Raw genomic sequence first — 26163 nt, 5'->3', positions numbered from 1 at the left:
CCACTGATTCTGGCTGTAGTAAAATAGAAACTGATGGCGTCAAGATGGGGAAAGTTATGATGTATGGAAGAAATTTCGTGTTGCTTTGTCACACTGTTGTCTGGAAAATATTTGAGTCCTACAACAGCTTTCTACAGTTTTACTCTGTCTGAATTAAGTGGTTCTGTACCAAGTTTTTTGTTCTGAAGTTAATGTAAAAATGAGTCTATTGTTATATTAATTTGCTGGTAGTTTAGAACAGTTTTAATCAAGAAAATTTATTTCTTACACAGCTTTCCTCACAGTTGAGGTGTCACTGCGCACAAAAAGTATTAAGCTCATGTTTCATTTATAAATTAGAAAAAAACTTGAGCAGAAAGTAAGGAGATCAAGAACTACTTGCCTTGGAGGCTTCAGGTTTGCCTTGGGAATAGGGAAGTATTTTGAACTTTTTGTTTTTAGACTGAAAAGCTGTAAGTAACTTTGAAACCCATGTTAATGATTCCAGGTGAAAGAAATAAGAAATAAATGCAAACTCTCTCTCTCTCTCTTTCCTCTGCCCCCCCCCTTTTTTTTTCCCTCTCCCCAGCAAAATCGAGTAGGAAACTTACTTTCCTATATTTAGCAAACGATGTCATCCAGAACAGTAAGAGGAAAGGACCTGAATTTACTAGGGAATTTGAATCTGTTCTTGTGGAGTGCTTTTTCTCATGTTGCCAGGTATGTTGCTGTGTTACGTATTTCTTCAACTTTTCTCTCTGGAGATGTGCATTCTTATTATACAAAGTTTAATTCAGCTAGATTTTGTTGGGGTTTTTTTGCTTTGTGGGTTTTTTTGGTGGTGGTTTTTTTTTCCTAAGTCCTCAGGGATGCTTGTACCCTCTTTTTAGTAGAGATTGGACTGTAAATACTTTGCAGCTAGAAACTTTTCAGCAGTAGTATTTCTCTTTGGGCAAACTTATTTGTATGTGAATCAGCCCCTCACAGCTTTACACATTTGTTCTCTGCATGCAACTTCTATGTACTTTATTTTAATTGTTACCAAAAGATCTTGCAGATCTGTTCGTGGGTAGTGAAACTGAGTAGTTGCATGTGTGTGTTAAAGCCACATAATGAACGGCTCTTCCCCATTGTCAGAAGGCTTAAAAAGAGCTGATATTTTGGGTCACTGGATTCTCGTTGGTCTTCTGGTTTGAGCATGGCCTTCTTTTTGTATTGCTCGTTTCAATGGTTATCTGTTCATTAGTCTCCTTGCTAGAGGAAGGAAGAATTTTATTCATAAAAGGGAAGAAGTGATGCAGCTACCATCCTATCAAAAATGGACTATCATTTAGTTAAGATTTTCTCTAAGTAGCATAAGAATTCCTTTTATCTCTACTAAGCAACTTTAATGTTTGTGTGTTTAGTGGTATGCTGCTCTGGATGGCTGTCTAACTTTCAGTGCGCTATACAAGTACATTTAAGTGTCTAATGATCCAAACAACCTGCTTTTTAATTGGTATGTTATTGACTGAAACAACTGTTAAAGTTAATACCCTGAATTGTAAACATGTCAACTTTGGGGGTATTTTATAACTCTTCTTGCAGATTCTGAATCATAGAAAGCTTCTCCCTCCAAAACTTTTCCTGCTCTTACTTTGGGTGGGAATGTGGGGCACTTTCAGGCAAACTTTGGTTCCAGTAAAAGAGAAAATTGGCCCACAAATGTGTTTTGCACAGTTAGTCTCAGACAAGATGAGAAAAGTTCTCTCCAAATATGCATATAGTGCAATGGATGCAGCTGCTAGTTTGGAAGATGCTTTCTTAAAATGTAAGGATTTCTTTCAGCTGAACTATAATTATTTTCTGATCTTTGAACAGAGAAGCAGATGAGGGCTGTAAAAAGCCCTTGGAACGACTGCTTAATATCTGGCAAGAAAGGAGTGTGTATGGCAGTGAGTTCATACAGCAACTGAAACTTTCTATGGAAGACTCCAATAGCCCACAAACTAAAGGTAAATGCATATTGCTTTTGTTGTGTGCTTTGCTTTGTTTTTTTTCAAATTGATACATGTTTCACTGAAAGTACTATGAGGAGTTGAGCTCTGGGCTCCTGTAGTTGAGTTGCTGTAGAGCTGGTCTGGGAGATTGTTCAGGACTGTCTTGAGAGAACTGGTTTTAGTTAAACCCACAGTTCCAGTTTGCAGGTGTGTTGCCTTGTGACTTGGGGCCAGCAGTAGGCTTAAGGTAACCTACTTTTCTGCTCATGCAGACAGAATACTCCAGGGCTGCCTTTGATGTGAAGATAAGTAGGGTGCAGGGTACTCTTGCTTCTGCCCTGAGAGTTAAAATTGTCCCACTCCATGTCTCTGAGAGTGGTCAGCTGGCTTGTTACAATGGTTTATTCAGAATTGTTTGTGCTTTCATTCTCTTACTGTTTTATTTTGTGTAGTTACTCTAATTTGTTATAATTCAGCAAGGACTTTTTAATAATTGAAGGCTGGAATATATGCCCAGAAGCTTGTCTGGTCTCTTTTTTTATTTCCTATGCCAGCTGACATGATTTGGGGAAAGCAATAACTTTGCATCATTTAGCATTGTTAGAAATCACATTTATAACCTTATTACTGCATGAGATGTGAGAAACTGAGTATAAGCTTCTTGTGTTTACTGTGCTTTTATACTGCTTTGGCAGGTACTGCCTCTTCTATAACACCTGAAAGTATTTAACTGGTAGTACTGTAATGAAAAGAGGTCAGCGGTAGGATGTCTGCCCTATCAAAGGTGAAGGTCATTAAAAATCAAGAGTGTTCTGGTCAAGGGAATATTTGTCCATTTTGCAGCTAAAGGAAGTGTCAGTGTCTTCAAATTAGTATTGCTGCTTTGACTGAATTTTGTTCTGTTCCCAGCAGAGGTGTGATACTTTGTGAGAAAGTTGGCTCAGTCATTAGTAAAGTGCTCTTATGCCATTTTTTAATTAATGCAGAATTGATAAAAAGACATGAACATTAATATGAGAATGCATATGAAGACATACATCTATGGCTGTAACTTTGTGATTTTTCATGTTTCTTCAGGCAAAATTACCGAATGGGTGCTTTAGCAGCTTACAACAGAGGCCTTCCAGCTTACCATAATTTAAGTATGACATGGAGGAAGTATTGCTGGGTTTTTTCCCCAAATGCTGGGTGACCAACTGCCCTGACCAAAGGGGTTGTCTCTTCTGTGTTGGACAGAGGGGGTCTCTGGTCTGAGTGCTGGGAGAGGGGAGAGTGGAAGGTGTACAGTCTCTACATGAAATAGCTCATGTTGCGGTTTTGCTGTTGTCCGAGTGCAATGTATAAGACACTTACTTGACATGAAAGGACAGAATTCATACGCCTGAATTGCTGTTGAGCTGATTAACTGAGGATTTGAAACTGTTAATTTAAGGTACCTATTTAAGTGTATCACTTTTATTCTAAACAAAATGATTCTGTGTCCAGGAAACACAGCTGTGATTTCCTGGTGAATTGGCAACCAACTGTTGCTCACTGTCCTCCTTGCTTTGGTTGGTGGTGGTGTCAATCAGTCCTGCTACTGTTACCTTCTCCACTTAAAAACTTTTATACAAAATCAGAGCCTTCCATGTAACAGGCCTTTGTGGGAAACAGAATGAAGAAATACAAATGTTTTAATAACTGCGGCATGTGTGTCTGTCCTCACTTGGTGAGAAACTCGCTTTTTGTCTGGGTCATTGGGGATATTAATGTAGTGTCTTATTTGAGAGAATGGTTCAGGCCTTTTTATGAGGGTGAATGTTGCTGCCTTCTTGTCAGTTCATTGTGAAAAAGAAATTTGCTCTTTTTAAACTAAGAAAAAAGACAATTGAAAAACTCTGCAGAGTTCTCCTGAGGTTTTTCTCCTTGTTTTGACTGACTTGTTTTCCAGTTAGCTTCTTAATGGTAAATGCTAGTTTCACATCGGGTTTTTATGGATTTCTAAAATAAATTGTTTTGTCCAGTTTCTGGTGGGCAACTATTGCAGAAGGTTTTGTTGTAGTTACTCTATTCTGTTTTTAAACAGGTGAACATAAGCGAGATCGACAATGTATTGTGTTTTACAGATATAATGTGTATTATAAATGTGGAAAACTGTAGTACACCACTCCTCCAAAACCACTCTGACTTCCTGGGTTTGTGTACACCCAAGGTAGATCCAGCTGAGAAACAGGTAGTACTAGTGTCTGTAGATTGGTGCAAGGATGTGCCATTAAAACAAAATTTTAAAGTTCCTTAAGAGTGTCTGGTGCTGTGATGATGAGTATTCTTTTTTTCAGCCTAAGGAATTACAACAAGTCTATGCAGGTTGTTCTCTATAGCTTTTTCATATTGCAGTGTCTTAAATTTCTGGGCTGGTAGATGCTGCTTTCTGAAAAGGATGGCTTTGCTTGGGTGGCAGAGTACCGCTTTACATGTAGAGTTGTGAAACTTTCCAAAATAAAGCAGAGTCCTTGTCGTGTTTTAACCCTGGCTGGCAACTAAGCCCCACATAGCCACTTGCTTACTCCCCCCACAGTGGAATGGGAGAGAGGACTGAAGAGTAGAAGTGAGAAAACTAGTGGGTTGAGATAAAAACAATTTAATGAGTAAAGGAAAAGCCACACATGCAAGCAAAGCAAAACAAAGAATCCATCCACTGCTTCCCATCAGCAGGCAGGTGTTCAGCCATCTCCAGGAAAGCAGAGCTCCATCACTCATGGTTACTTGGGAAGACAAAATGCCATTAATGCCGAATGTCCTGTGGTGGTGGTGTTGTCCCCATCCCCCCTCCCCCTTCTTCTTCCCGCAGCTTATATATACACTCAGTATGATGTCATATGGTATGGACCAGGGGGTCTTCAAACTACAGCCCGCGGGCTGGATGCACACCCCCCCCCAGGGTCCTCAATCCGGCCCCCGGTATTTACAGACCCACACACACACACCCCGGGGGTTGGGGGGGAAACCAAGCAGCCGCAGATGAGTTCCTGCCACTTAATCCATGCGCCGGCCCCCTGTTTAAAAAGTTTGAAGACCCCTGGTATGGACTATCCCTTTAGCTAGTTTGGGTCAGCTGCCCTGGCTGTGTCCCCTCCCAATTTTTTGCCCCCAGCCCTCTTGCTGGCAGGGCCTGAGAAATCGGGAAGCTCTTGATGTAGTATAAACACTACCCAGCAACAACCAAGAACACCAGTGTGCTATCAACTTTGTTCTCACATCAAATCCAAAACACAGCACTGCACCGGCTACTAAGAAGAAAATTAATTCTAACCCACTGTAACCACGGTAGTCCTGTATCAGTGAAGACAGACATCTTTAAAACTTATTGGTGCATGTTTCAACAGCGCAACTTATTTCTTGTTTCATTTGTAGCAAGGCCTTGGGTAAATGTATAATAATTCAGTTGGTGGCACATGCTAAGCTCCTGCTGTGGAGCGGAGTTGATTGCACAGATAATGAAGCTTTCCCTTCAGAGAGGCAGAGGGGAAAGCATACCAGCCCTTTCCAATCATTATATTCCCTGGTTTTGACTTCCTCAGTGGTGCAGCTTGCTACCATGTTACAGACTCTTGGGTTCCTTAAAGAAATATGCATATACCTGAAATAAGCTTTTGAATATGGATATCTTGTATTGGTTTAACTCTAAATGTATTCATTAAACTTGCATTTGCTTTCTCATTAATCTCATTTTTATTAGAATGTTTCTTTTTGCAAGCAGTAGGGTAGAGAAAAAACACCCATTTATCTTAAAACCTGGGAAAGCTTAGGTCTGTAGAAGTTTGATGTAAAATCCTTTAGGTAATATAAGCTATGTAGCTGACATGTTTTCTTTTCATTATCTTTGTAGTAAGCAGTTGAAGGAAGTCCTTGAGTGTGCTCTGATGTAGGAGTATCGCACTAGAACACAGAACTGAACTGCTACTGATCTGTTCTGGTGTGTTCATATTGCAAATTCCGGCACAGGAAGTCAGACCCATATTAAAATATGGAGAAAAACATCTGGCAGGGCTTTTCCTCTGCCCTGGCCACATTGTCAGACTCATACACATAACCAAGAGACAAGAGCAGACAGGAATGCTTCCAAGGATAATTGAAATAAAGGCACCTGGGGACAGGACTAGGTATAATTTTGGAGCAGACCAACTCCAATTATGCTTGACCTAGAAGGGGCTACTAAGAAATGTATGTTGTAATGAGAACTTAACCATGAGTAATCTACCCCTAAAGACACCAAAGGGTTAGAACAGTTGGGGAGTACACTGGGCAATTAAGTTTGTCTTATTTTGTTCTTCTGTGTCTCCTGATGTTTTCTGATGGTCTTCTGTTTTCTGTGGGAAAACTGTCTATTTTGTTGTTGTTTTCAGTGTTTTGTCCTAAATCACTTTCCAAAAGTGTCTTTCATATAAATTTGTTTGGATCTTGCACAAGCTGCTAAATTCCTGGTGGTTGGAACCTGCAGCCTACAAAAGTTGAGTTTTAGTTACAGTTTTGGGAGGTTTATTTTTTGTTATCTTGATTGAGGATGATAGCCCTGCCAACACATAAAAAACCTACTTAAATTTAGCTGGTCTGCCATTCAAGTGAACAGGTACCTATATAATTTCAGAAATAGAACCCCCTGTTTTACAGGTTTGCCTGTTACTCTAGAATTACAGTAGCTGTTAAATGGTATTTGTTTGCATGTTTCCCTATAGACAGAAGTTTCTGTTCATGCAACTTGTACAACTGTATGCTTAATTGTCAGGAAAGGCACATGACGTAGCTGCACCAAGACTGATAAATCCTCATGTGAATTAAGGACTATTTTTAGAAAAATCGGAATTGGCCACAAATGTGTTTTGCACAGTTAGTCTCAGACAAGATGAGGAAAGTTCTCTCCAAATATCCAGTGAAAGGCATTATCTGCCTTTTTTTTATCCCAAACAACATGGGAAGTTCACCATGTCATGGCAGCTTCTTGAATGAGGAGATGAATGTAAACAAATCCTCATGAGAGAAGATAATCTTATATTGCCTTGAGATTAGAGAAAAAAGCCCACACAAACCCACTGGTTTTAACAGAGCAAAGTTTTAAACTCCTAGTTATCCTTTGGAATGTATGTATGCAGATTCCACAGTTGTTTTTTCTTTACTGTGCCTATGAGCCTGGAGTTGAATCAGAGAGGCCTGTTCACCTCCAAAAGCATCGCCTGGAGATGAGAACAAAAAGGTGAACACCCTAGATGGAAGATCGCCTGTGTTGTCAGCTTACAGGAAAAACTCATACTTTATCACTAAGGCCTTTGGCACTATAAGCTACCTCAGACCACAACCAACGTGTTGAAGACTGGAAAGGTGGCGAGGAAAATACTTGTTCCAAGTCTCTCTGGACACTGCAACAAGATAACGGCAACCTGGAGTTTTGCTGCAAAGCTGTTAGAACAGCAATTGTCTGTCATTTTTGAGAAACAAAGTGCTTTGGTCTTTGAAGGCTTTTAGGGCGTAGTTCAATTTCTGAACTGTGAAGAGCTGGCTGAAGATGAAGCTGACTTCATCTCTGGTAGTGGCTTCTCTGTCGTCTTTATGTCCATGTCAGGAACGGGTTCTTGATTTACCCGGAAGCTGTCCATGTTCTTCAAGCATATCTGGATTGTTTCAGAAGGTGTGTGTTACGTGCCATTGTTGAATTCTGATCAGTTTTAGATGCTCTTTATGCTTGCGTTCCTCGTCTCTTGGTGGGTTTGATGGGCTTTTTCAGAATGGTTGCGATGGTTAAATTACTTCTGGCTAGAAGATTTTGAAAGCTACGCAGTCAGGTTGTGTTAGTTATGCCTTGCTTCCTTTCAGGGGCCCTTTTCTACCATATGTTCTTGAGTTTGAAAATGTGTATGGTGGGGTTTTTTTTTTTCTGTTTTGATGAAATGGAGATGGTGTTTCTAGGATTCGTCAACTAAGTTTTTTTGCTGACCCTGTTGACCAGTGCCAAGGAGAAAAGTGTAACAGTCCACATTTGTCAACACTGTTCATGCCCAAAATCCTACTTCAAAGCTGACTCTTTTGTCTGTGCTCCTTTTTATGCTGGCCACTTTGCCCCATCAGCGGCCATTCCTATGCTCAGGGAGTGCCTCTTGCCAGGCAGGCCAGCTAGTGACTCTTGCTTAAGACTGCAGATGTTCCTGGACCTATCTTCAGAGTTTTTTCAATCAAATTCAGTTGGTCTTGTTCAGATGGAAAATTCAATGAATTCTGAATGCTCTACATTAGAGCAGTAAGCAAGCGTAATACTGTGTCTTGTGGTAGACCAGTTGGCAGCACAGCAGGAATAGCTCTTCAGCAGTTTGAGTCCCAGTTCTTGTTTTCCCTTGTGTGCACGCTGTGGCCATGCATTCTTCTATTGATGATCTTGTGTTTAGCTTTGGTTAATTACAAGTACACACAAGTGATAAGATGGCACACTGTATTGGGCTGTGTAACTTTAAATGTTCTCTTTGGCCATTTTGTTGTCTGCACATCTCTGGTTCAACTCAGCTTGTGTCTTTTGCAGACCTCAGTGGACAGCAGCCACTTCTCTTGTTGATCTCGTGTCTTACTGGCTTGTCAGTCAGATTATCAAGCACTTTTGTTGCATCAGTCGTATACATACAATACTTGAGACTTTTCCTTTTTCTAGCCTAGATAGCTTTGCTCTAGCATACCTCAAAAGTTCATTTGGTTTAGGGTAACTTTCTGTGCTTCTTTGTCTTCTCCCGAGTAAATCTGTTCTCTAACAGATGCATTTGTGTCTACCTTGTCAAGGTTGTTCAGCTTTTTCCCCACACAAACAGGATATCCAGCATCTCTCACTTTCTCTCCTTTAAATTTTTATTTTTTTCTGACATAAGTGCCCCCTGACAAGGCAGGCAAATTTCTGCATTTAAGGACGGGCCTTTCCGTTTGCTTCCTCATTAGAGCTGGGCAGACTTACTTCATTTAAAATCAAGAGTAATCTTGGATTTTCCTGTGAATCAATGTGTATACAGGCTTTTTCCCTTGAACTCCATGATTATCTTGGCAAGACTTGATTCCCTTGAAGAGATGTTCTCAAGGCTCTGCCCAAAGCTTTCTTATAAATTCCCCTGGCTCTTCTTAATTTTGGTGGAGAGTCTGAAGAATGATCTGTCTTCTTCTGAAGGTTCTGTAACTGGGTCAAAGGCTGCATTGAGACTTCTGACTCATTAAATAAACTTGTCTCTTTCCTTTCAAGCTGAAGTATGCTATGCTAAGGTTCATTTAACCAACACTGTCTTGCTTTCTGAAGTGTTTTAGGTTACCTGCTTGTGGATTGGATCATGCTGTGCTCATAGCTGTTGTTGCTGTTACATCTTAGAGTTTTAGACTTCTGGACAGCTCTGTGAAACTTTATTTTGATGGAAGAGTGGAAGATTGAATACCTAGCAGTTCAGCTGATTGTGGGACCACAGTGAGCATATACGTGGTGCAGAAAGATACTTGAAATTCTTCTGTCCGTGTGTATCTTGGCACCAGTGGTTCATTTCCACTGGTAGAAACCCTCACGTGCATACATGGTATTAACCAGAGAGCCTGAGCAGGGTTGAAGACCTGCCATTTATTGACAAATAGGATGTTCACTTGCCTTTCCCACTTCTAGTGCAGGACACATGGTATGTATACAGTGCACACTGCTGGTAAGAGGACTCTGTCCTTGTACTTGTGTGTACGGAGATACATGTGTGGGCAAAATCAACCTTTTATTGCTGTTTTGCATTTGAATGTTTGGAATATGATATCCAGCTGTGGTCATCCCTCTCTTTAGAGAGCTTCATCATCAGAGTATCTGGTACAATTTTTTTGAAGTAGAGGTAGTTAAGGTGGGCAGATCTAGCATCCAAATGAGTTCCTTATATGTGTCTTTAGTTGCAGAGGAGAAGAAGTCTTTAAAGAGGACTTTTCAGCAAATACAGGAGGAGGAAGATGATGATTACCCTGGGAGCTACTCACCCCAAGACCCTAGTGCTGGGCCGCTGCTGGTATGTGGGGCAGGTTTTGGGAGAAGTTCTGGAAGCCCCCTCCTGTGTGGTACAGCCACAAGATGGAGCTGCCAACAAGTGAAATGCTTTAATGGAGCAATTCAGTTGGGGGTGGAGAAGTCCATGGGAAATGGAACAGATTCTTTTTTTTGTGTTGAGCCACTGTGATTTCAGGTAGTCTAAACCAAGGTCTGAGTAGTACTACCTGTAACGAATCTTAAAGGGCTGTTAGAAGAACAGACCATACTTTAAATTTTTTAAGATCAGTGTGTAATCTCTCGAACCCAAAGTTGTAACACTGTTAAAACTTAATTATTTTTTGTAGGACATCTCTTTCCGTGAGCTATTAAAAAGCTCAACCTTTGATAGATTCGTCTGGAGCTGGTTAGGAAAATCAGTTCTGAAGACTTTATTTTGAGACTGATGCATTAGTTGCATGGAAATAGCAGGAATGAAATAGAGCATCATTCTGACCATTTTGAGGCTACAGAATGCGCATATGTTAAACCATTGTCTATTGAAAATGGATAAAAAAATACACCATCCATCTGGTAGACTCTAAACATTGAAAAATAAAAATAAGTTGTTAGGGAAATTAGTGAGGGGGTTTTTTTTGTTGTTTTTACCTCCAGATGCCTTACAGCTTATGGTTTCTCTTGATGATAAGCATTGTCTTTGTTACTGTTGGAAATCATTAGCAGTTTGCAAAATAGTAGTAAATATTATGTAATGGACTTTTTTATTTTTCAGATTAAAAAAATATTTAAAACTTTTCCAGTGTTTTTATTGGTTTTCAAACTATTGGAATGTAGTTTAAACATCAGTGATGTTTTTTCCAGGGCTAGTATTCCAGTTTCAAAAACCTCCCATTAAAACCTCAGTGTTTTTTAAAACAAGGAAACAACATTTTTTTCTTCCTGGAGACCAAGGAGTCTCTTTTTCTTTTTTTTTTTTTTTTTTTTTTTTTTTAGCAGGGGGAAATACCGTGTGTCAGGGGAGGTCCTCTTAAGGCTGTCCTCACCCACATCCTTTTTAAGCTAGGATACATTTTGAATGTATTCAATTAAACTGACACGTTTTTCCTCAATGTACTAAAACCAGCTGAGAGATGAAGTTGAGGGGATGCAGTGGAGTCCATTTTAGTTGCAGTGTGCTTCCAAAGAGCCAGCTGAGCTAAGCGAGGAGAGCAATGGCTTTGCAAGATCAGAACAATATAAAGTTTGCTTTAACAGGGACAGCTTTCACTGTCATCAAAGTTTATGGTAGGTGTAACCAGTTACAAAATTCTAAATCTTACAAAGATGGAAATCTGACACAGTTTTGTTTGGACTGATACAAGTTTAGTTTGGGGTTTGTTTTTCCTGTGTCAGAATGCATTTCTGGAAAAGAACAAAAAGGTGCACGTACACTTTTGCTTGTCTAAGACAGTGTCAGCGATGCTCAGCTAAAAGATACAGTCCCACTTGATGCAACACAAAGAGCTGATGGCTGTTTCTCAGACTTGTGTGGTTGTGTACTTTTCAGCTTTGTCTTAAATGGTCACTTCTCTTAATTGGAATGAGAATTCTTCCACTGCAGAGTCTTGAAAATGATGATCCTACTGTAATTATGCATAAGTTCCTAAACACTGGGATATTGTAATCTTAGTGAATAATCCCTGTGTTAGGAAGTAACAGTTTAAAAATCTCTTGAAGAAAATATTCTAAAAATGGTTGCTTTCAAAGGTGGGTGACCTCACCTGAAGAGGCCACATCCACAGGAAATGGCATAAAAGCTCCCTGGTTTTAATGTTGGCTAACTTGTCTCGTAGACTGAGGATTTGATCAAAGCCCTACAAGACCTGGAAAATGCAGCATCAGGAGATGCAACAGTGCGGCAAAAAATTGCCTCCCTGCCTCAGGAAGTTCAAGATGTTTCATTACTGGAGAAAATTACAGGTATGAGACTGTAAGATGAATTAGTGTGTTGAAAGAATAACTTAGAAATCAAAGTGTTCTTTTTCTTTAATCACAATGTATGGTGGAGTGAATTCCTGCTTTTGTGTCCTTGTTTTGTAGCTCTTGTGTAATTAATAGATATCAATCCTATGAAGGAGAATTGAAGATGAAACTCGCATAGCTTCCATTTTTTTGGCTTGGAGCAAGGCATTTGTACTTGGAGAGCATTAACAACATTTTGCAGGAATGTGAAGGAAAGAGGGCCAGAGTTCTCAGATGGGTGTGTTTTGGTTTTGAGCACCTTGACTGTTTGATGTTTTTGGGTTTTATCAGACTGTGCTAAGTACACGCCCCTTGATTGCTACAGGACAAGGAAACTTGGCTACCCCCATTAGTTTGTCAGTCTTTGCTTAAATGGACTTTTGAATTGTACTTGAAGAGTAATCTTAATAGAAGCATTTAAAGGTTAACTGATTTGCCTCATGTTCCTGGAAGTAGTTTTAATTTGGAGCTCGTTATGACCTGTCAGTCCTTTATAAAATACTTTTACGGTATCCTGGCTGTGGAGACTAGTGTGCAATTCATGTTTGCTTGTATTGATACATCAGGAGTTACTCAGCAAAAATAGGAATTTAAAAGTGCACACAATGTTTAAATGTGAAAACTGCCTGATTTATTTAGCTGAAGATACAGCCTAATGTTTTAGTTTCATTTGCTCATAGAGGCTAACTTCACAGATTTGTATTGCCCCCCAATCATTGACATCTCTGCAAGGATAAAATGCAGCAAGTCCTGTCAGTGCCTAAGAAACACTGTTGCTGGGTTGTTAGTCCTGCCTCTTTCCTTTATATCCCTGTGATAAGAACTCTTACTTTGCTGTCAAGGTAGAAGTGTATTTATGAATGAGATACTACTCTGTGTGTGGCTGGTGAATTGTAGCCCTTCTGTCAAAGACAGAAAGTTATGAACTTTGTCCTGTAAATTACCCAACGCTTTTGTGTGTAGACAAAGAGGCAGCCGAACGTCTTTCGAAGACTGTGGACGAAGCATGCCTGTTACTAGCAGAGTACAATGGCCGGCTGGCAGCAGAGCTGGAGGACCGTCGCCAGCTGGCACGCATGCTGATCGAGTACACCCAGAATCAGAAGGATGTATTAACAGAGAAGGAGAAGAAGCTAGAAGTGAGTACTGATTACACCAGTGCCAGAAAGCCAGTTGTCTCACCAAATGCTGCCACTTGACTCCTTATCTATGTGTTTCTCGAGAGAGATGATACTAGGTGTTTACATTTGGAGTAAAACAGAGGTAAGAAAGCAGTGTGAACAGTTTGGAGAAAGCAAATCTGTTCTGATGTTCAGTCTAGTGTGTTTTAATACATGTGGACATGGAAGGCCCAGAACTCCGTACTCCTTAAAAATAGGCTCACCTACCAGTTTCTTCAGACTTACCCTATTTTTTTTAGGAAATCTCAGTTTCCAAAAAATCAGCCTCCCTTTGCCATAATTAGCTGGAGATTTTTTTTGATTGGTTGGATTTTTTTTGTTGTTCTTTTCCTTATGGTTGGGTGCCCCTCATCTGCCTTCCCAGCCCCCGCTTGATGAGGGGATGCAGTGTAAACAAGATCTTCTGGTATCCATCTTTCAGCCACTCTTATCTACAGCTTCTGCGGTGGGGTGTAGACTGGGCTGATACTGAAAGACGATGACTTGCATTTCCTGCCGTAGCTCCCTCGAACAAGAAGGGCAGGACACTAAAATGAGGCTGCACTGCCTGGACACAAGCACCAGCTGCACGTCCTAGAGCGTGTGCAGAGGCTGCAGCAGCCAGCCGTTGATCCGAAGCGTTCTTTCTCAGTGGAAGTTCTTTCAGCACTGCATCTTGGGACTCGTGTGGAAGTTTAATTAATGATTGTGGTTGTATGTCACTCTGCCATCTGTTAAACGGCCCCTCGGCGGCACATTAAGGGCTTCCTCTGCTGTCGGCTGCTGGTTATTATGAGCAGCTGTTGCTGGGTGGGACATGAGTTGCTGTAGAGGACAAAATCTTCTGGAAGGAGACTGTGCTATAGCAATTGCAGGGTCTGTTTACTGTCATGACAAACCTAATTCTTTGACAGCTAGGCAACATTGTTCTGAGGTAAATTTCACTTTGAGTGTTTCCTTTGTCATGTGTGTTTATATTAGAGTTTCTCAGTGTCTTGTGACTGTGAACATGTTGCTTTTCCAGAGCAATCCTTTTTCCAAATCAGTGAGACAAATGCTCATTCTGCATTCCAAGTTAGAGTGGATAGTTAATAATTCTGTTACGTTGTTTAGCTTTAACGTTTTAACTTCCTCAAGCATAGTGTCTGTCCTATGACTGAGTTATTAAAAGGCACTTTCAGACATCGATAATGAAAGATGCCATAAACGCAATTCTTGTTTGGCCCCCGATTTATTTTCTGAACACTAGTGGAAATCTTGAGTCAGGGTTTTTGGTGGTTTTTTTTCCTTGCTGAAAAAAGGGCACCTGTCTAGCAGAAATACGTCTGTCTGTCTCTCTCTCTCTCTGTATGTGTGTATATATATATAAAAATGATAGATGTATTGCTGTTTACTTTTTTTAAAAAAGGCAATAAATAGGTAGCAAAATGCTGCAGAGCAGTGTTTTAAAAAGCCTAGTTTGAGACACTGAAATTAGGAAATTTATAACGACAATGTTAAATTAAAATGTCTGATGCACTAGCTGAAATGTGAAAATTGTGGGTTTTGTTTTGGAAAATATCCTTTTGGTAAGGAATGTTACTTGAAAATTGTAGCTGTGGCAGAGGCAGAAGTGTAATCAAAATTAAGTGGTTCACTGGCTGAGCTACTTTAATGGGAATAATCCTGCTGATAGCAACAGGACAGGTTGCTTGCTCACTTTTCAAGTGTAAATACATTCTTTAATATATTGGAAACTAGAGAATGACCTTATTAAATACATGGATCCTATTAAGTATCTGTTTAGGTTAGCATCTTTGTCATTCTGCTGAAACAAGGTCGTGTTGGTACTGTAGAAGTCTAAAATTAGTTGCAGGAAATGCCACTCTTTAATACTTAACATGAAGGCATAATTCATATTAATGTGAAATCTTGGCTGAGGGATATTGCCTGATTAAAGCATTCCATTGTTCTTGAGTTGTAGAGGGTTAATAAATAGTGGAAGACATTGGTTACAGATATGGCAGGCCATATCTGCTGATCAGTTTTGTTTGAGCCTTTGATGTTCTCACAGTAACATTATTGATAAACTTAGATTTTTCTTTGTAGTGCTAATAAGCATTTTAATAAAAGGATCTGAAATCCTTGTAGCAATTAAGAAAGTATTAAAAAACAAAACATCTACTCAGGCAAAGACCAAAATAAGAAAATAACTTAAACCAATCTAATTTTACATGTCATCTTGTTGTATGCTTTGCTCTCTCAAGGTATCTTTTGAGACTCTTTGGTACTATTGAAAGTAAGCTTTTTCTCTTGTGAAGTAAGGTGCCTGACTCTCAGATGAGATGTCATTTTTAGATAGAAGATGGATCGTTTACTAATCCTAAGCTAACCGAGGCTACTAGTTGGGGAAGGGGGTTTCTGATAGTAATATGACTCAGGGCTTTATTTTAATGGTAATGTCTGATTTGGAAATAATTCTGGATATGTTTTGTATTTTATTTACTCAAAGTCTTTCAGTATGATGGCAGTGAAAGTAGCTAATCTGCATCTGTTGAAAAGCAGCTTTTGCGGTCTAAAGAGCTATGGGTGTTCACTAATCCTGTTAATACTATCAGCCATGAAACACAGCAGATTGTCAAAACATAATAAACTCCGTGTATTTATGTCGAGTGGGCTAATGCTCAAAGTATTTTGCAATGTCAAAACCCTGTGACACAGAGCTCTTGTCATCAGTTGCAGAAAAGCTGTTAAATTAAGCGACAATATGCTGAGGAAGGTGCCTTTGGACAATGAATTACACTTCAGCATTGATACAGGCTGGCGTAAGGACTGGAACAACGTAGAGCTAAGAGCACTGGTAACTTGAAGGGAGAAAGCTAGCCCAGAGCCTGGATGTCATAACGTATGGACAAACTCTGCTTATAGGGTAGCAATTGAAAAAAATCAGTGTAATAATTAGGATTATTTTATCAGGGTGTGTGTCTGTGTGTGAGAAGAAGATTGTGATAATTTGATTGTAGTCTAAAAGCACTTAGAAGGAGAAGGCAGAATTCCTTTAATTCTAGCAGTTTGCTGCAGGGCTAAATCAGCTGGACCAAAGCTGATGCTGAACAGCGTGTAGCAAGGCATACATTTCTAAGGGTAAATGTTCCTTAGGTGAACTCACTGAAAGGTATGGTGGATTCTGCAGTGTCTGAATGCTGGGCTTTTAATGGTGCTTCATCTCGGTCAGAAGTTGTGGGCTTGATACTGCTGCTGTTGTATGATCTTCCATGGCCTGGACTGGATCAGAGGTTGGTCTAGACTTCCATAATAGTGTGTGTCAGGAAATAAAATCTGTTTTCAGACCAGCATAGAAACAAGAACTGGTGTTTCTATAAAAATGAGATATGCTCATGTGAGATATGACAGTTTTTAACTTCCAATGAAAATTCTCTGATTTGTGTTAACATTTGGCCATTGCTACCCCTGTTACAATGACAATCAGCTGGGGAGGGTTTTTGTCCTTCAGCACCTGAGTCTGCAGAACTTCAAGGGGAAGGATTGTCTTTTGAAGTCAGTGCGCTCTTCCAGCATACATGGCTGGCAAGTAGAAAAATCCAGGGAATCAGTTCATGTGAAAACTAAAACTTAGAGAGGAGGTAACTGGGAGAACATTCCCATCTTGGTCTATCAGCTGACTGTAAAATGAAGTCAACCGAATAGGTGGGACTGGAAGAACTAAGTGAAAGTACAGCTAGAAAATGGCAACTTGTGTGGAAGCCGTGTGAGTACCTGAGATAACTACCGACAATAGAAAATTTGGAGTAAGTGGAGGGAGGGTTATTTTAATCAAATGGGGAGAAGGTGGGGGAGGGCGGGAAGAGGAGAATGTGCATTCAGAATTTCTGTTTCGGCTTGCAGTCAGTGATGCTGAGTTCTTCCCCATAACCTCCAAATGTTTTCTGTACCTGTGTTTGTAAAAGGTGACATGAGGAACATGCTAAAGTATATAGGGTCTGTGTGTGGGGATATGTATATATACATACAAATATGCGTGTGTGTGTATATATATATATATATAAAGAGCATGTTGTATTTAAGATTCAGTTTAGGGAAAAATTTCTGATTGTTGACTGCACCTGAAAAATTGTGACTTAGAATCCTGCTGAGAGCTGTGGGGGTTTTTAGATGTTGGTGGCTTTTAATATTCATCGCTTCAAGTCACCTTTAATAAGGTGTTAAAGCTGTGCCCTTATAAATTTGCAAACCCTCTTTTATAATGCGTCTCTGAAGGATGAAGTACAGTCTCTCTTGAGGTTTTCTGGACTGCCCGGCGCTACGCATTTTCTTGAAATACACTTAGCTCAGTGGGTTAATTTGCAATTTATTGCTGTGTTGCTTCCACTGCTTAGTTTTTTGTTGCATGTCACAGTTGGTATGCCTTTCTGGCTGCTGCTTTCCTCTCAGAAGAGAATTCTTGGGTTATGGTATGTTCCTTTCAGTGGTTTAGTAGGGAACAAGAGATGAAGTTTTAGGTTTTCTGCCAGGAAACAAAAATGTCAGTGTTTTACATGCATGGAAGCACCAGGAGATACAGCTGTGGGGATGAGGCAGCAGAGAGAGATCTCCTGCTCCACACCCTGGGCAGGGCAAGAGGATCCTGAACAGGAACACCCAGGCAAAGCGTGCTCAGGTCTGTGAAACTGAACCGCTGATTAACACGGCAAAAAGTGACTAACATCAGTACATCAGTGTTTCCAGCTGTGAGCCAGTCCTGGCCTCTGGCGTGGGACAGGAGCGGAGGCTGTTCCATAGCAATACAATAAACTAACCTTATAGTGAATCTGGTTCTGTTGTGCAGCGTCTGGCTCAAGACACAGCTCTGTTTCTTTGCACAGTGCAAGGGTGTAATTTTTTCACTCTGTAGGTACTTGCAGGCATTCATAATTACAGTAGTATTGCAAGAGAAATCATACTAAAAAAACCCAAATAAAAATAATCCAATTTGAATATATAATGTCTTTGTGCATTTTACTGAAGTGAACCAGTATATAGCAATCAAAAGCACTAAGGCGCTTGGAGAGGTGAATATGGAGCTGTTTGCTTGTGGCCTAAATGTTGATTTTTGTTGTGAACATCAAGCAAATGCTACTGTGTCGCGTTCCGTCCCCCACCCCCCGGTGTGGGAAGGATATGTTGCAAACGAAGTGAGGTTTCATCCCTGTTGTACAGTGGCAGCCTGGGCCAGTTCTGAGAGAGCTTTTCAATGTCACAAAGGCTGGTACGTGAGGAGGAGGCATCTCCAGCAGCTGGAGGCATGCTCTGTAGAGACCTCTTGCCAACTTTTCCATTGGATAACTTCAAGTTGTCCTAAGCAGAGAAGACCAAGGAGGCAAGTTACGGTTTCAGACCATGTAGTTGTGCCAGGAGCAGAAACAGCATTTCTGGTGAAGCATGATGAGCAATGCTGCAAAAGAAGCCTTGTCAAATTTAAAAGAGGAAAACTGTGAACAAATTTAAGGTATGAAAATGAACTGAAGCTCTCTAGGAAAATAGTATTATTCAAGCATTGATTTATGGACCGCATCTTTCAGATGCGTTGAATAAAAACCTCAGGTTTGTTGGTTTAGTGCTGCTGCAAAATAAAGAGAACTGACTTCATCGCTAGCATTTGTTTTCACTTTGCTTTTGAGGGGAGTTGTGTTGTACTGAACTTGTAAAATGGAAGGTGTTTCCCTCTCTGTTGACTGATATCTTGCAGGGGCAAATTGATTATGTGGTTGTTAAGAACCCCTCAAGGAATTTGCTGTGCTGACTGCACCACTGCTTTTGAGTTCTGCCAGGTGCTGGAGAATATTCTGTCCCCTTGGCACTAAAACACACGCTCCTGCAGTCAGGAGGTCAGGACACAGATGATGCACTGTGCAGCTGTGGACTTTTCTACCCTCTTCTTGGCAGGTTTTTGGCTGCCTTGCCAGGAAGCCGTTTCTGTGCAGTGCTGGGCTTGCACTGGTTTGCTTGGCAAAGGAGGGCAGGGCAGCCTGGCTGCCAGTCTGGTGCAGCTGCCTAACTGCCCCAGAGCACGTGCAGGTCATCTTCAAAGTAGCACATATGTCCTAGTCCAGCCAGTCTCCAGACAAACTATTTCAGAGGACTTTGGGTTCTGGATCAGGCCTTAAATGTATCTGATTTCTCACTTGTGTTCCGTTGAATTTGCATGGAAAGAAGCAGGTTTGTGGAAATTTATTTATATTTACATAGTAAGTCCATGTTCTGTTTCTGGTTCTTGAGTTTTGTGTGAATGTTTGTCAGCTGCCTTCTGACCAAGACTACTTTTATTTCTACAACTCCAGGGTTTCTTGACAAGGCAAATTCACATCTGTTTTGCAGACAGACTCTTTAAAATTTGCTTTCTATCAGGTTTGGGTGGTTGTAACTGATGTGGAGAAAGCTGTTCCCCCCTCACCAATTGAACTGTTAGTAATTCTGCCTGGCACACTGACCAGTGCCGACTTCTGTCGTGCAGGGAAGATTGATTTATGCTTATATGATATGAAATACAGGATAGAATATAGTTTTAAAACTGGGTTTATTCAAACGTGACGCTTGGGAGAATGTGGAAGGAGGTGGGTTTGAAGGCAGGAGAAAAGTGCTGATACACTTGGCATGCTTTATGTTAGAGAAGGGGAATTTTGAACTGTTTTTGAAAAGGCCAGAAAGAATAGCCTGGTAGGAGGCAGAGTTGAACATCTATGTAGCATGCAAGCTGGGCGTCTTTTCTATGGAGCTGTTCACAAAACTGAAATCAAACGGTAGGCTTTTTTATAAGTTATCTAAGAAATCATCTATGCTTAAAAAAAACACGTGCTGGGTGGTCCTCTAGGTGTATATATACTGGAAATGCTGAATAATAATAATCCTTGCTTGCTTAAATAATAAAGAGCAACATTGGGGGGAGGATACCCCAAAACCAACAAACAAAAAACTCTTACTGTTCTAATTTTGATGTGCTACGTCTAAATGTTCTGTCAGGATATAAGATGAGGGCTTATGTGTGGTAGTCACATATTTGCTGAGCAAGAACTCGATTGTCCTTGCTTTAGGAAGCTTTTGATTTTTGATAATTTTCTCCCAACACCCTTCATATTGGTAATTTCTTACAAATATGTTGTCATTGTGGCATTCTTATTAACATGTTTGTATGAGGACTTTGCATATGTTAAGTGGGAAGAAGCAAAAGCTAAGGAATGCCTAATCAACCTGCTATAGTAGTGTTGTGTATTTAATATTTTAAAACAGATTTTACATGACCATATAAACATATTACTGTCAAACCTGTCACTTCAGTACATATTCTTTTCAAATTTCGGTCAAGCCTCTGGTGCATGTTTTCCCCCAGTTTCTGTGGTCTTTTGCTTCCATACATCTGGCTCAAGCTACAGCATATCCAAACAGACCGTCTGCTCTTCCTGTTCACTTTCTACATTCTGGTTAATGCTTAACTGGATGTTTTTCAGTAGATGCAATTGCTGTGATGACTTACAGCATGTTAATGCTTGACCCAGCACAGGAATGGAAGTGTCCAGTACAAATTCTAAGCTAAAATAAAATGAAGTCTGTGATGTGTAACTTGACAAGGTGAACCGAGCCATGCAGCAGTTCTCAGAATGAATTTCCTGTCATATTGATTACAGTCAGTTTTATCATGTTCAGGCAAGGCTTCTTTTGAATGAAACACTGCTGCCAGATTTGTTCAGTGGTGTTAATTCTGATTTTGCATTTGTTTCAAGGACTACGTGTCTAACTCACTTGGCCACTGTGGATGTAGAATGCTGCATACTGAAAGGGAATGTTGATTAGCAAAAGCATTTGTGTGGCACAGCGCCAGGTTTTTCTGTGTCATCCTAAAACTCCTGCTTACAGTAAAGATCTCATTATTTTGTCTAAAAAAAGCAGATAGCATCCAAATACTATTAATCTTAATGAAAGCCTACTATTCAGCCAGGCAATTAGCTAGACACATGGACTACAAACTAAGACCTCAGACTGCAGTGCTTTATTTTAAGTGCACTTTGTATTTTTTTGGTTTTATAGAACAGAGGGACCTTATGCAAAAATCTACAAGATGCAGTTTTAAAGCATGTGAAGGGCTACATGAAAAACATGGTTTCCCGTAAAACCTGCATCCGGAGTCTTCTGTTGAAGGATATGGCCACAACTCTGTGGAAAAAAAAAAGCCCCTGAGCCTGGGAGGGGATTACATTTCTGTGCTTATGCATGTTCCTGAGCAGAGCTGAGGTGTATTCCTGAATAGTGCAAATGGCAAATACAAATAAATGTGTCTTGCACTTCATACAACAGATTAAGTCTCCCTGGTAGGCGCTTCTTCCATGTTGCAGCAGGACTTCAGAATTCTCCACCTCTGGGAGCAGCCGCCCAGAAGTGACAAGCTGCCTCCGGGCTCTGTCTTCAGTCGCCTGTCTTCAGATGGTCGCCTTGTTCTTGGTGGGTGTTCCTGCCAGGTGCCTTAGTGCAGGCAGCACTCCCTGTCCTAGCTCTGGCATCCGGTCCCTCGCATCCTTTACTGCTGTGCCATGAATCAGTACGGTTTGGTATCAGAGCAGATGGAAAGCATTAAGTATGCAGGAGACAGTTCTCTAACATAGTCTGCGTTGTCTATCAAATCTGTCCGGTAAGTGTTCATCTCTTCTAGGAAGTCTCAGTTCCTGGATTACTCCCTTAAAACGTTGTTTGTATTCCTGAATTTAGTGATGTTTTTCTGAGCCAGAGTTTTTAATGGTTTTGTGGCTGTTGCTGCCTTTTCCTTTTAAGTATCTCTTTTTCCTCTCTGTCTCTTTTTTTTTTTTTTTTTTTTTTTTATTTAACAGACAGGATTTAGGCCTCACTGCTTTAATAAAAACTTTTTTGTGGACTAGTTAATGCCTGCATTAACCTATTAGTAAGGTAAACTTGCTTAGAATTGAACAGATGTTGTTCTCAAAGTGACCTGATTAGTTTTTACTTTGTCATCATATATGTACAAAAGGCTGTTAAAATGGAGAGGGTATTTCTGATAGATCAGTACTCCATGTAGCTCTCAGTGTGGAGTATCCCTAAAAACCGGGCGTATGTTAAGAGCAGTATTTTCCTAAACATTCAGAGCTCTTGTAAATCTGGGAACAGGTTGCTGCTGTTAATGTGCAGGGGAATTGGTTCTAAGTCTGTATGTTTGCCATAGCATAAAAACCGAAACAGAAGTATGGTTTGCATATATCTTAGTGGTTCCTCATTTGTTGGTGTGATTTCTCAGCAGTGGGCTATCAAGCAAGGCATTGGAAAGATTCTCACTCCCCTAAATAGTTCTATCAGGAAAGAAATACTGTTTACCTCTAATACAATTGTAATAGTCACAGAAATTGTCTTCAGCTAAAAAAGCATCATGTCCTAGCACTGGTGATTCACTAGCAGTAGCACATCCCGGTCCTCTTGTCGGTTTTGCTCTGCAAGTGGCAGGACGTTAGTGTTCCTGTAGAGGTAAACATGGCATTGTACCTGTTCTTTACAGGATTCTTGTGCATGGATCTTGGCAATTCAAGCAGTATTTAAGAGTGGTTTTTTTTGGCTTATGCTTGGAATTTGCACCTTCTACCCATTTATCAGACTTGGACTTGCCAGGTGCCTTGCCCTTCTTGATTTCTTTCCTATGTTTACAAAGAATTTCTACAGCAAAAAAAAGCCCCAAACAACCCTGCAGATACTCACTCTTGACAGAGTTTGGCATTCTTGAGAAAGCACTTCATTTTTCTTTCCTGGCTCGATACTCATCACTCCCTGACAATGTCCTGAATTATTAATTAATTATTTATTTGTAAGACAGTCTTCTGCGGTGGCGAAAAGCAGCCTCTGAATCCTTCTGTCTCTTTCACCTTCTGTCTGTAAGCATTTGGAATGCAATAATACAATAAATAGTTTTGCAGTCGTCTCTATCCCATGTATGCAGGAGCTGGTGTTCTGCGGTCTCCCTGCCTCATGTTACTCGTGACGTGCCAGCCTTGAGCAGAGCACTCCATTTACCATCACTCTCTTTCCCCAGCGTTGGCTTCCATCTTCTCTTGGAGAAGTACGCCACGTGTCGGAATACAGTACTTCCATGGCTTGCCTCTTTATCTGCTTTTATTCTGGATTCATGCTTAATCTGGGGTGTCTTCCTGGTTTTGTTCTCTGTCTTCATAATGTGACTTTGACTTCTTTCCCTATATATTTCCTTGTATTCCCAAAATGGTATGACTAGGGATATGGGGTGCATTGTTATTTTGATCCTGATTCTTTGTCTTCCATTAAAACAAAACAAATCCTCACGATCCTAAATTAATAGGTGTATCTTCCCTGAGGGTTTCTTTTGTTGCTGTTCTCCTCTAGGCTTGAGAGCAGTACATTTCAGTTTATGAAGCTGCTAGGGCTTTGTTTGAACTTGATTATTTCGGTATATATCCTATGTACATTAACAGAAGTGTTTGGTTATGATGGTGTGTTAACTCACTGAGCCTCATAAAAGGATTGAAGTTTGAAATGGGCTGTTAGAGGACATTATTTGGTGCTGGCAGGAAGTTCATGGAATATGTTTATGTAGCCATTCCAGGCATAGGGCTGTTCTGAGCTGTTGCAACTGACTGCTGCTTTCACTGTTCTAATTCAAAGTAATGAAACACAGAGAGTGTAAACTCATCGCTTGTAACCCTGCAGGAACTGCTGTGCTTTGATATTTAGAGAAGGTAAAGAGAATTTCCATCACTGAGGAGGTTAGAAAGACTGGATTAAAGTTGTAAACTTCAGAAAGATGTTTTGATTAAATGTGTGCCTGGTTTTATTTGATCTTCAAAGATGAACTTAGATTCTCTAGTAAACTGTTCTCTTTGCCAGGTAATTAAGAAATGAAAAGTTAATGTTACAACTGACTCTATGGAAGCCTATTCTGTGTATGATTTTTCTTAAGCTCATTGTTTTCTTTTCCTGCATGCTAGAGATGCCACGAAAAACATGCTGTGGATAGTTGGGCAAAGACTGGTGCATTTCAAAAGAAATTATGTGATACTGGTTTTTGGTTAATTCAGTAGCTGTCTTCTGTGACTGTTGCTTAGATCTTTAGAATCACAAAGCTTTGAAAATTACATAAACATCAAATTTTAATTGATCTTTTGTGTTGGATAACTTAGATGTGTGTTGGTGTACTCTTAGATGGCCTTTAAATGTAATTTGACAAGGTATGGTTCTTTCTTGCATTTTCAGGGTGCAAACTTTTCCTCTTGTCTTCTCCCTATGAAATACTATTCGCTGTTATCTGGTGTCTCTTAGATTGTGGAGGTTTCTGAAGATGAATAGATATTTCTTACTTGGCTTCTAGTGCTCAGTCCAGACCTCATTTGTGGAAAAACTGCTTGAAAATTTCCTCGTCAGGGATTTTAGAACGTACTGTTTTTTTCCCTTTGTAATAAAATTCTGAAAATTTTAGTGTATGTATTTTGCTTGGTTTCAACCCAGTGTGGATATATCTTTCTCTGGTTGACATTTAGTGATCGTACACATATTTCTGTATTGTTCGCTAACATGCCAGTCTCACGGTACATTTATTGTGGTTGCTGACACCAGTTGTCTAACAGCTCAGAGAGGAGACCAACCTCTCTGGTTTCACAACCAAAATTTAGGTTTGATTTAATGACTTGAAAGGGAAAATTGGGATTATCTAAATATTCAAAATTAATCCAGTGTGGAGAAAAAAAAATACTTAGCAGCACAGTAGTAGTAATAGCTCTGTGCTGCCTCTCTGGGTAGAGGTGTGAGGAACGCCCTGGCAGCGGGTGGAAGTCAGTAGCCTGGGGAAGAACACAGGAACGGAGCAACTACGTAATGGCACTTCTCTCAAATACTCCAACGGGCCCCAGGGGGTGTAGGTTTGGGGGTATTTTACATAGCTTCTGTTAAAAGTAACACAGGGCAGGAGTAGTGGTTTAGGGATGCCGAAGCCTGGGGACAGGCTGTGAATTTGGGTGCAGATGACAGAGTCTGCAGCAATGCCAGCAGTTGCTCAGAAAAACAGTACCTTGTCACCTTCTTTCAGAATCCTCACCTGGAAAATACTCCTGGCTTAGCTAAAAGCACTGTTAATTAACCTGTGCTTAATCTTCATTCTCTTGTCTCTTTCCCTCAGGAATATAAACAGAAGCTTGCTCGGGTAACCCAGGTCCGCAAGGAGCTGAAATCCCACATCCAGAGCCTTCCAGATCTGTCACTGCTGCCCAATGTCACAGGAGGTCTGGCACCTCTGCCGTCTGCTGGTGACCTGTTTTCAACAGACTAGAACAAATGGTGTCCCCCAGTTTCCATTATTACCAGCAGAAGTAAGAAGACTCTGGTGTTGACTGGAAATCCAGTCTTCCAAGACCTACAGTAGGAAGGAACTTGCAGACCCTGCTTTCAACCTCTTGACTGCTCATGCTCACCCTCTGTGTACACTCGCTCACGTTGAGGGGAGGAAGAAGAGTGAGTTTTTGTGAGCTCTAAAGGGAGCAGGGATAGTCCATATAGGCAAACTTTTCTCATTTTCTGTACTTTTTAGTTGCTGTTTGCTCTTAGCACTTGTTACCATCCCACCCCGCCTCCCCCACCCCCCCCCAAAAAAAAAAAAAAAAGTCATGAGAATCATGTACATACTTACCTGGAAAGTTTTCAACAAAAGTTTGACCATATAATACTTTTCCTCTGTAAAAGAATTGTATAATTTCTGAATAAGTCTTGCCTGTTTTAGCTGGGTTTCTGAACCTCATCTCTGAGAGCAGTAGTGGCTAGTGGGCTTTGTAGGGATGTGTGTGTATGTGCAGGTACCGTACCATGTCGTTGTAAGTAGAAGGCATCTACTGAGCAATGGTCCAGAGAAATATTTTTCTTAAGTCTACAGTTCCTCATGCTGCTGTGGGACTGACATGAACATAGTTCCTATTTGGCATGTACATAAAATTGAAACTCACCACAGGCAATAAAAATAAGAGCTTTTCTTTGTGAATTAGAGATAGCTTCATAA

General features: G+C 40.4%; 1 protein-coding gene across 1 annotated transcript in view; it reads left to right on the top strand.

The window, feature by feature from the left end:
* RPRD1B (regulation of nuclear pre-mRNA domain containing 1B) overlaps positions 1-25739 on the top strand; it is a 27495-nt gene extending 1756 nt beyond the window's left edge. The window contains 7 exon segments of the mRNA XM_080404057.1: positions 569-678; positions 680-699; positions 1840-1973; positions 9873-9985; positions 11796-11922; positions 12928-13103; positions 25294-25739. Of these exon segments, the coding sequence (XP_080260183.1) occupies positions 569-678; positions 680-699; positions 1840-1973; positions 9873-9985; positions 11796-11922; positions 12928-13103; positions 25294-25443 (830 nt within the window). The 3' untranslated portion in view covers positions 25444-25739.
* The last annotated feature ends 424 nt before the right edge of the window (positions 25740-26163 follow it).

The sequence above is a fragment of the Falco punctatus genome, assembly GCF_963210335.1.
Source record: "Falco punctatus genome assembly, chromosome: 10".
Classification (NCBI taxonomy): Eukaryota; Metazoa; Chordata; class Aves; order Falconiformes; family Falconidae; genus Falco; species Falco punctatus.
Note: the sequence above shows the minus strand (reverse complement) of the source record. Positions and strands in the feature narration are given on the sequence as shown.